The 12229-nt window shown below is 40.8% G+C and overlaps 1 protein-coding gene across 1 annotated transcript in view; it reads left to right on the plus strand.

Annotated features, from left to right (window-relative positions):
• Der-1 (derlin 1) overlaps positions 1-5454 on the plus strand; it is a 58360-nt gene extending 52906 nt beyond the window's left edge. The window contains exons 5-6 of the mRNA XM_071656668.1: positions 1745-1855; positions 3703-5454. Of these exons, the coding sequence (XP_071512769.1) occupies positions 1745-1855; positions 3703-3835 (244 nt within the window). The 3' untranslated portion in view covers positions 3836-5454. The remainder of the gene's footprint in view (positions 1-1744; positions 1856-3702) is intronic.
• Positions 5455-12229: the final 6775 nt, after the last annotated feature.

Raw genomic sequence — 12229 nt, forward strand, 5'->3', positions numbered from 1 at the left:
TGAGAAATACTTAGAAAAGAAAATGGATTCGTATGTAGCATTTATGGATCTGGAGAAGGCATATGATAGAGTTGATAGAGATGCTCTGTGGAAGGTACTAAGAATATATAGTGTGGGAGGCAAGTTTAGAAGCAGTGAAAAGTTTTTATCGAGGATGTAAGGCATGTGTACGTGTAGGAAGAGAGGAAAGTGATTGGTTCCCAGTGAATGTAGGTTTGCGCAGGGGTGTGTGACGTCTCCATGGTTGTTTAATTTGTTTATGGATGGGGTTGTTAGGGAGGTGAATGCAAGAGTTTTGGAAAGAGGGGCAAGTATGAAGTCTGTTGTGAATGAGAGAGCTTGGGAGGTGAGTCAGCTGTTGTTCGCTGATGATACAGCGCTGGTGGCTGATTCATGTGAGAAACTGCAGAATCTGGTGACTGAGTTTGGTAAAGTGTGTGAAAGAAGAAAGTTGAGAGTAAATGTGAATAAGAGCTAGGTTATTTGGTACAGTAGGGTTGAGGGTCAAGTCAGTTAGGAGGTAAGTTTGAATGGAGAAAAACTGGAGGAAGTGAAGTGTTTTAGATATCTGGGAGTGGATTTGGCAGCGGATGGAACCATGGAAGCGGAAGTGGATCAAGTGGGGGAGGGGGCAAAAATTCTGGGAGCGTTGAAGAATGTGTGAAAGTCGAGGAAATTATCTCGGAAAGCAAAAATGGGTATGTTTGAAGGAATAGTGGTTCCAACAATGTTATATGGTTGTGGGCTGTGGATAGAGTTGTGCGGAGGAGGGTGGATGTGCTGGAAATGAGATGTTTGAGGACAATATGGGGTGTGAGGTGGTTTGATCGAGTAAGTAATAATAGGGTACAAGAGATGTGTGGAAATAAAAAGAGTGTGGTTGAGAGAGCAGAAGAGGGTGTTTTGAAATAGTTTGGTCACATAGAGAATGAGTGAGGAGAGATTGACCAAGAGGATATATTTATCAGAGGTGGAGGGAACGAGGAGAAGTGGGAGACCAAATTGGAGGTGGAAAGATGAAGTGAAAAAGATTTTGAGTGATCGGGGCCTGAATATGCAGGAGGGGGAAAGGAGTGCAAGGAATAGAGTGAATTGGAACGATGTGGTATACCGGGGTCGACGTGCTGTCAATGGATTGAACCATGGCATGTGAAGCATCTGGGGTAAACCATGGAAAGTTCTGTGGGGCCTGGATGTGGAAAGGGAGCTGTGGTTTCAGTGCATTATTACATGACAGCTAGAGACTGAGTGTGAACGAATGTGGCCTTTGTTGTCTTTTCCTAGCACTACCTCGCACACATGAGGGGGAGGGGGTTGTTATTTCATTTGTGGCGAGGTGGTGATGGGAATGAATAAAGGCAGACAGTATGATTATGTACATGTATGATTATGTACATGCAACAAAGCAAAGCAAATATTTAAGAGTGCTCTGGCATCCCATCATAAGTATGTTGCTCTAACCTTTATTTTGCATAGGTTTGGAGATTACCTATGTTTTGGGAATGACCTCTGATTTGCCCTCTTTACATTAATAATGTTCAGATGGTATCTTAATGAAATATTTGGTTTAGTAATGTGAATGTTGGCTTTACTCTGCTTTATGCATTATTTTATAATTTTTCAATAAAAAATTTAGCCTACACATGTGATATACATTTTAAGCTTTACCATTTTTATGTGCCATACTGTTTATTCATCCCACATAAGAGACAAAGTATATCATGATGTTTTTCTTCCACAATAGGGGTATGTTGGTTTTTATTGGAATTCTTGTTGGACACCTCTACTTCTTCCTAATGTTCAAGTATCCTCAAGACTTCGGTGGAGCAACTCTACTCCGGACTCCACAGATCTTGTAAGTTTCTTAAGTGTGAGGTTACATAATGGAGATACAAGATATACATCGTCAATTTCAGTTGTACATTGTTGATCTGGAAACTTTTGTGTCAAGACTGCTATGTATCTATCTGTTTCTCTGATACCTGTTCCCACCTGGAACTCCCTCAAGGGGGTAGCCACGACAATAGAGTCTCCATAAATTGTGAATTCCAGTGACACTTCTGAGCATTTAGTGCCTCACCCTTAACAGGCCACTGGCAGAGGGCAACTCTAGCTCAGTGTTTGCAGAGGCTCTTACCTTATCCTATTTGCTGTGTCAACTAAATGCCCCTGCTTAATATTCCTACCTATCGCTTCAACCTAATGTTCCAGTCTAAATATTCCTACCTGCTACTTCTATATATTGCTCCTACCTTTTTGCCAAAATGCAATGCTATCATATAGTGCTCAATTCAGGTGAATCTAGTTTCAGAAAAGGAGTTGTGTGAGTTAAGTGCTGTCAGTTATGTGAGACAAGGAAAGATTGTATGTGTGAGTGATGCAAAATGAAAGGTTAGCTACCTGGGCCAGAGAAGTACAACTTGACAACTAGTGAAGTGCTGGCTCACTACGTAGCCATCAATAACCCTCCTGGTACTCAGGCGGGTAGTACACCTCCCTAGTCGTTGGCTGCCTACCAGCTGATTGAGACTGTCTCTCAGATAGAAGTAAAAAACATGTTTTTCGGACACTGATCCCACTTATGCTGAGTATCATATTCCTAGAAAAGGGTGGTATAAACAATGCATTTATGTATTAAGAAGGGAGTTCCATTCCTTGCTAGTGCTAGAGCCCTGCTTTTGGCAAAAATTTGGTACTTTATTTTCATTCATGCTATACTAAAGTATAAAGTATAACTGGTGTAATAATATATTGTAAATGTTCCTGAATGGCCATTATAAGTGAGTATTGAAGCAGTGGTGACGAGAGTAAGGGAGGGAGCAGTCACAGTGGAGGTGATAGAGGAAGTGTTAGGTAGGAAGCTGTGGTGGTATGGGTGTGGGAGATAGTGAAAGTGTGGGAGGATAACAGTAGCAGTGGTGGTTAGGCTGGGAGAGGGATGGAGCTGTGGTAGTGTGGATGACAGAGGGAGAAGTTATGCTGTGAATGATCAGTGAAGAGAATGATGCGAGTGTGGATGGGGGCGAGAGAGAGCAATGAAGACATGGTAATGTTATGGATAGGAGGAAGCGAGTGGTGATGATATGGGTTGGAAAGGAAGAGTGGTTATGGTGTGGGTTTATGATATTCAGCCTGAGTGACCAATCATATCATCATAGGTACGTACTCTCTCTCTCAGATGCCTCCCCAAACTTTTCAGTGTTGATGTTTCCCATATGTTCAATTGTAAATGTCAGTGATCCAAAGAAGTCTTCTATATTTTTTTTCTGAAAACGGAATCTGCATGCTAATTTGGCCATGACACAAATAAGCATGTTTAACTTGAAGTTTGAAAAGAGTAAGAGTTGCCTTAGCAAATTTGCCATGAGGAAAGCTCAAGTTGGGAGGCATAAAAGAGAGACAGAATGAGGAATGGTATTTAGAAACTGAGAATCACCAGTGGTTGAGGTAAGATACTGCATGATGTTATGGAATGTGTAGTAAGCTGTTATTTGAGCTGCATCATATATAGGGCCAAAGAGAATAACCATTTTTTTTGGGAGAGGCAGACCATTAATGCTTCCAGAGAGTGCTTTCTTAAATGACCAAGGCTACCCATTGTACTGCCTTAAAAGTTTTGCATTATCTCCTTTTGCTTCTCTTGGAGCCTATTACTGTCAAAATATACGAAAAATTTTATTACAACTTTTTCTTTTTTTACAGGTATGACTACTTTCCTAACTATCGTGAAAATGTTTACGGCTTTGGCCAAGCCCCCACTGCTCGAAGAAGTAATGACGATGGTGGGACTGGTGGAAGGGGCATCTTTCGGGGGCAGGGACACACGCTTGGTTGAAAAATCTTTTTTCTTAACTTTGCTAATTTCATATGTCATCTTCCTTGATGATACAGTCTTAGATATTAATTTAAGATATAATGCTAAATGGCCTCTGTCTATCCATTTTTGGGTTCTCGCAGGAACATGGAATAAAATCTATGCGAACTTAAAAGTAAAATGCAAAGTGGGATCATCAAGATAAGGAATTGTATTACATTTTCTAAACTAGTTAAAGGTTTTGTGATATCCAACTGTAAGGCAGGATCTTCATGTACCTCAGGTATAGTGTTTTGTTCACTGTTCATGAAGAAGCTATAGTCCTGTAATGGTCAAAATAGAATTAATTTATTTATACTTTTTGGAAGACATACTTTTTATAGTGTTAACTTGATTAATTCACGTTTCAGAAGATATAGTCTGCATAAATATCCATTAATAATGTAAACTAAAACTGGATTTTTTAAGAGTAAAACACATGCAGTGACTATTATATATAAAAGCGTGGATTTTTGCAAGTATGTGTTTGTAGCAAGTTAGTTTTTTGCAGTTTGCATCTTTTTTATAAAATGATCATAGCCTATTTCTGTAGGCTTCAGTTGTACATCATTATCACACAGTTTGTGAAATCAATGGTTCAGATGTTATACTGGAGGTGAAAATTCATGCATAACCTGTGATAAGCCAGCTTATACATGTATTTAGTGAACCATGTAAATACTAACAAACAAAGTTTTCGCTTTTTTTTTTTTCTAATAAAAGTTTTTGTTTTGTTAAATGTAGTACTGTTCTCAGGTACTGGAAATTAGTCATATTATTTCACTGCAGTTTCAAATCTTACTTGCCTTTTCTTTTTCAGTGTTATGAATCTAAATACTATTATGTAGATGTTTCTCATTTACCTCTGCTCTGAGTTACTTAAAAACATGAAGATATTGGCGATATTTTCATATTTTTAAATGTATATCTATGCACGTAATAATGAGTTATTTGATTCATCCAAAATTATGTACAGTAAAATCCAGTGATGATTGATAGAAAATATGATTGCTTTAGCTTTTCTTATTGCTATTTTCTCATCAAAATTTATAAGCTAATTTGCAGAACTGATAATTTCCTGAAATTAGATTAGTATTGTACACCAGGTTTATACCCTCTCATTTGCAAAATTTGGCCTGTGAGTTTTGTTTAAAAGCTAACTGTAGGACTGTCTGTATCCAAACAGGATTTGCAGTTATTTTATTTTTTCAATAATATGAAAGGTATTCTCAAATATAACAATGCATCTGGTAACTAGAAAACAAAGTTCATTTCAGTGTTGTGAAACCATGCATGTAAAATTACTGTTCTCGAAAAGCAAACAGACTTCATTATGAATTATAGGCTATTGGAATTCCAAAAAATACTCTCAATTGTTTAAGAAACAGTGCAGTCCACAAGCAGTGTTCTTTGTAATTCTAACTTCTGGATTTAGAATGTGGTGCTACAAGCCCCCCTGGATGCAGTTGATAAGGAAATTTAAAAAGTACACGACAGTAGAGGTTGGTATGTTTTGTGTGATCACCATTTTTCATTTGTGAAATTTATTGAACACATTGTATTGCATATCCCATGTAAGTAAAATGATTTTCTGAATAAAAGTTTCTTAAACCCTTAAAAAGCACAAATGGTTTCAAGATTTCTATTGTGTGATACAAAAAAATACAAATGTGTAGGATTTAGGTATACAATATTATTATATTATGCTTAATCGCTGTCTCCCGCGTTAGCGAGGTAGCGTAAGGAAACACGAAAGAATGGCCCAACCCACCCATATACACATGTATATACATAAACGCCCACACACGAACATATACATACCTATCCATTTCAACGAATACATATATACACATGTATGTATTCATACTTGCTGCCTTCTCCATTCCCGTCGCCACCCTACCACACGAAACAGCACACACACCCAAGGTAGCTCTGGGAGAAGACAAAAAAGGCCACATTTGTTCACTCTCAGTCTCTAGCAGTCATGTGTATATATATATATATATTTTTTTTCATTATACTTAATCACCGTCTCCCACATTAGCGAGGTAGCGCAATAAAACATACGAAAGAATGGCCCAACCCATACACGTACACATGTATGCACATAAACGCCCACACATGCATATATACATGCCTATACATTTCAATGTATACATACATATACAGAGACATGTACATATATACACATGTACACATTCATACTTGCTGCCTTCATCTATTCCCGTTGCCACCCCGCCACACATGAAATAGCTCCCCCCCCCCATGTAAGGTGATGCTAGGAAAAGACAAAAAGGGCCACATTCATTCACACTCAGTCTTTACCTGTCATGTGTAATGCACTGAAACCACAGCTCCCTTTCCACATCTAGGCCCCACAAAACTTTCCATGGTTTATCCCAGACGCTTCACATGCCCTGGTTCAGTTCATTGACAGCACATCGACCCCAGTATACCACATCGTTCCAATTCACTCTATTCCTTGCATGCGTTTCACCCTCCTATATAACTCAAAATCTTTTTCACTCCATCCTTCCACCTCCAGTTTGGTCTTCCACTTCTCCTCATTCTCTCTACCTTTGACTTGTATATCCTCTTCATCAATCTTTCCTCTCATTCCTTCCATGTGACCAAACCATTTCAAAACACCCTCTTCTGCTCTCTCAACCACACTCTTTTTATTACCACACATCTCCCTTACCCTTTCATTACTTAATCAAACCACCTCACACTACATATTGTCCTCAAACATATCATTTTTAATGCATCCACCCTCCTCCGCACAACCCTATCTATAGCCCATGCCTCACAACCATATACTTACTTATTTCCTGCCCTCTGAGTACCTTCTATTTTTACTGGGCTCCTGTAACACTCTGAGGGCCACCTACAACCACTGTTTGAGACCAAAGATCATACAATGTGGTGTGTATCTATGGGGGGAGGGGGTGATTCAAGGCAACTGATGAAGTGTAACGTCTTCCCTAGCATGTAGGCATGACGGGTCTTTGCATGTGATGAACTACAATTTATACATATATAAATTTATATTTATGTATATATTTTGCTTTGTTGCTGTCTCCCGCGTTTGCGAGGTAGCGCAAGGAAACAGACAAAAGAATGGCCCAACCCACCCACATACACATGTATATACATACACGTCCACACACGCAAATATACATACCTATACATCTAAACGTATACATATATGTACACACACAGACATATACATATATACAGATGTACATAATTCATACTGTCTGCCTTTATTCATTCCCATCGCCACCTCACCACACATGGAATAACAACCCCCTCCCCCCTCATGTGTGCGAGTGAACACTAGGAAAAGACAACAAAGGCCCCATTCGTTCACACTCAGTCTCTAGCTGTCATGTAATAATGCACCGAAACCACAGCTCCCTTTCCACATCCACGCCCCACACAACTTTCCATGGTTTACCCCAGACGCTTCACATGCCCTGGTTCAATCCATTGACAGCACGTCGACCCCGGTATACCACATCGTTCCAATTCACCCGATTCCTTACACGCATTTCACCCTCCTGCATGTTCAGGCCCGGATCACTCAAAATCTTTTTCACTACATCTTTCCACCTCCAATTTGGTCTCCCACTTCTCCTTGTTCCCTCCACCTCTGACACATGTATCCTCTTGGTCAATCTTTCCTCACTCTTTCTCTCCATGTAACCAAACCATTTCAAAACACCCTCTTCTACTCTCTCAACCACACTCTTTTTATTACCACACATCTCTCTTACCCTATTATTACTTACTCAATCAAACCACCTCACACCACATATTGTCCTCAAACATCTCATTTTCAGCACATCCCCCCTCCACCACACAAATCTATCCATAGCCCACGCCTCGCAACCGTACAACATGGTTGGAACCACTATTCCTTCAAACATACCCATTTTTGCTTTCCAAGATAATATTCTCGACTTCCACTTATTCTTCAAGGCTCCCAGAATTTTCGCCCCCTCCCCCACCCTATGATTCACTTCCGCTTCCATGGTTCCATCCGCTGCCAAATCCACTCCCAGATATCTAAAACACTTCACTTCCTCCAGTTGTTCTCCATTCAACCTTACCTCCCAATTGACTTGACCCTCACCCCTACTGTACCTAATAACCATGCTCTTATTCACATTTACTCTCAACTTTCTTCTTTCACACACTTTACCAAACTCTGTCACCAGCTTCTGCAGTTTCTCACCCAAATCAGCTACCAGCACTGTATCATCAGTGAACAACAACTGACTCACTTCCCAGGCTCTCTCATCCACAACAGACTGCATACTTGCCCCTCTTACCAAAACTCTTGCATTCATCTCCCTAACAACCCCATCCATAAATAAATTAAACTAAACAACCATGGAGGCATCACACACCCCTGCCACAAACCTACATTCACTGAGAACCAATCACTTTCCTCTCTTCCTAAACGTACACATACCTTACATCCTCGATAAAAACTTTTCACTGCTTCTAATAACTTGCCTCCCACACCATATATTCTTAATACCTTCCACAAAGCATCTCTATCAACTCTATCATATGCCTTCTCCAGATCCATAAATGCTACATACAAATCCATTTGCTTTTCTAAGTATTTCTCACATACATTCTTCAAAGCAAACATCTGATCCACACATCCTCTACCACTTCTGAAACCACACTGCTCTTCACCATTCTGATGCTCTGTATATCCCTTCACCCTCTCAATCAATACCTTCCCATATAATTTACCAGGAATACTCAACAAACTTATACCTCTGTAATTTGAGCTCTCACTCTTATCCCCTTTGCCTTTGTACAATGGCACTATGCAAGCATTCCGCCAATCCTCAGGCACCTCGCCATGAATCATACATACATTAAATAACTTTACCAACCAGTGAACAATAGTCACCCCCTTTTTTAATAAATTCCAGTGCAATACCATTCAAACCCGCTGCCTTGCCAGCTTTCATCTTCCGCAATGCTTTTACTACCTCCTCTCTGTTTACCAGATCATTTTCCCTAACCCTCTCACTTTGCACACCACCTCGACCAAAACACCCTATGTCTGCCACTCTATCGTCAAACACATTCAATAAACCTTCAAAATACATCACCTCCCCATTAGCCCCCTTCACTGAAGTTCCCATTTGTTCCCTTGTCTTTCACACTTTATTTAACTCCTTCCAAAACGTCTTTTTATTCTCCCTAAGATTTAATGATACTCTCTCACCCCATCTCTCATTTGCCCTCTTTTTCACCTCTTGCACATTTCTCTTGACCTCCTGCCTCTTTCTTTTATACATCTCCCACTCATTTGCATTATTTCCCTGCAAAAATCGTCCAAATGCCTCTCTTTCTCTTTCACTAATAATCTTACTTCTTCATCCCACCACTCACTACCCTTTCTAATCTGCCCACCTCACACACTTCTCATGCCACAAGTATCTTTTGTGCAAGCTATCACTGCTTCCCTAAATACATCCCATTCCTCCCCCACTCCCCTTACCTCCTTTGTTCTCACCCTTTTCCATTCTGCACTCAGTCTCTCCTGGTATTTCCTCACAGAAGTCTCCTTCCCAAGCTCGCTTACTCTCACCACTCTCTTCACCCCAACATTCTCTCTTCTGAAAACCTCTACAAATCTTCACCTTTGCCTCCACAAGATAATGATCAGACATCCCTCCAGTTGCACCTCTCAGCACATTAACATCCAAAAGTCTCTCTCGCGCGCCTATCAATTCACATGTAATCCAATAACACTCTCTAGCCATCTCTCCTACTTACATACGTATACTTATGTACATCTCTCTTTTTAAACCAGGTATTCCCAATCACCAGTCCTTTTTCAGCTTGTAGCTCTACACCATTTCCATTTACAACACTGAAGACCCCATGTACACCAATTATTCCCTTAACTGCCACATTATTCACCTTTGCATTCAAATCACCCATCACTATAACCCGGTCTCGTGCATCAAAACCACTAACATACTCATTCAGCTGCTCCCAAAACACTTGCCTCTCATGATCTTTCTTCTCATGCCCAGGTGCATATGCACCAAAAATCACCCATCTCTCTCCATCAACTTTCAGTTTTACCCATATCAATCTAGAATTTACTCTCTTACACTCTATCACATACACCACCACTCTGTTTCAATAGTGCTACTCCTTCCCTTGCTCTTGTCCCCTCACTAACCCCTGACTTTACTCCCAAGACATTCCCAAACCACTCTTCCCCTTTACCCTTGAGCTTCGTTTCACTCAAGAGTCAAAACATCCAGCTTCCTTTCCTCAAACATACTACCTATCTCTCCTTTTTTCTCATCTTGGTCACGTCCACACACATTTAGACACCCCAATCTGAGCCTTCGAGGAGGATAAGCACTCCCCGCGTGACTCCTTCTTCTGTTTCCCCTTTTAGAAAGTTAAAATACAAGGAGGGGAAGGTTTCTAGCCCCCCGCTCCCATCCCCTTTAGTCCCCTTGTACGACACATGGGGAATGCGTGGAAAGTATTCTTTCTCCCCTATCCCCAGGGATATATAATGAGTCACGCAGGGAGTGCTCATCCTCCTCGAAGGCTCAGATTGGGGTGTAGTATATTTGAGGAAAGGAACCTGGATGTTTTGGCTCTGAGTGAAATGAAGCTCAAGGGTAAAGGGGAAGAGTGGTTTGGGAATGTCTTGGGAGTAAAGTCAGGAGTTAGTGAGAGGACAAGAGCAAGGGAAGGAGCAGCACTACTCCTGAAACAGGAGCTGTGGGAGTATGTGATAGAGTGTAAGAAAGTAAATTCTAGATTGATATGGGTAAAACTGAAAGTTGATGGAGAGAGATGGGTGATTATTGGTGCATATGCACCTGGGCACCTGGGCATGAGAAGAAAGATCATGAGAGGCAAATGTTTTGGGAGCAGCTAAATCAGTGTGTCAGTGGTTTTGATGCACAAGACCGGGTTATAGTGATGGGTGATTTGAATGCAAAGGTGAGTAATGTGACAGTTGAGGGAATAATTGTTATACATGGGGTCTTCTGTGTTGTAAATGGAAATGGTGTAGAGCTTGTAGATTTAAGTGCTGAAAAAGGACTGGTGATTGGGAATACCTGGTTTAAAAAGCGAGAGATACATAAGTATACATAATGTAAGTAGGAGAGATGGCCAGAGAGTGTTATTGGATTACATGTTAATTGATAGGCGCGCGAAAGAGAGACTTTTGGATGTTAATGTGCAGAGAGGTGCAACTGGAGGGATGTCTGATCATTACCTTGTGGAGGCGAAGGTGAAGATTTGTAGGGGTTTTCAGAAAAGAAGAGAGAATGTTGGGGTGAAGAGAGTGGTGAGAGTGAGTGAGCTTGGGAAGGAGACTTGTGTGAGGAAGTACTAGGAGAGACTGTGTACAGAATGGAAAAAGGTGAGAACAAAGGAGGTAAGGGGAGTGGGGGAGGAATGGGATGTATTCAGGGTAGCAGTGATGGCTTGTGCAAAAGATGCTTGTGGCATGAGAAGCGTGGGAGGTGGGTTGATTAGAAAGGGTAGTGAGTGGTGGGATGAAGAAGTAAGATTATCAGTGAAAGAGAAGAGAGAGGCATTTGGATGATTTTTGCAGGGAAAAAATGCAAATGAGTGGGAGATGTATAAAATAAAGAGGCAGGAGGTCAAGAGAAAGGTGCAAGAGGTGAAAAAGAGGGCAAATGAGAGTTAGGGTGAGAGAGTATCATTAAATTTTAGGGAGAATAAAAAGATCCACTCCCAGATATCTAAAACACTTCACTTCCTCCAGTTTTTCTCCATTGAAACTCACCTCCCAATTGACTTGACCCTCAACCCTACTGTACCTAATAACCTTGCTCTTATTCACATTTACTCTTAACTTTCTTCTTTCACACACTTTACCAAACTCAGTCACCAGCTTCTGCAGTTTCTCACATGAATCAGCCACCAGCGCTGTATCATCAGCGAACAACAACTGACTCACTTCCCAAGCTCTCTCATCCCCAACAGACTTCATACTTGCCCCTCTTTCCAAAACTCTTGCATTCACCTCCCTAACCACCCCATCCATAAACAAATTAAACAACCATGGAGACATCACACACCCCTGCCGCAAACCTACATTCACTGAGAACCAATCACTTTCCTCTCTTCCTACACGTACACATGCCTTACATCCTCGATAAAAACTCTTCACTGCTTCTAACAACTTGCCTCCCACACCATATATTCTTAATACCTTCCACAGAGCATCTCTATCAACTCTATCATATGCCTTCTCCAGATCCATAAATGCTACATACAAATCCATTTTCTTTTCTAAGTATTTCTCACATACATTCTTCAAAGCAAACACCT

This window comes from Panulirus ornatus, chromosome 63, assembly GCF_036320965.1.
Source record: "Panulirus ornatus isolate Po-2019 chromosome 63, ASM3632096v1, whole genome shotgun sequence".
NCBI classification, from domain to species: domain Eukaryota; kingdom Metazoa; phylum Arthropoda; class Malacostraca; order Decapoda; family Palinuridae; genus Panulirus; species Panulirus ornatus.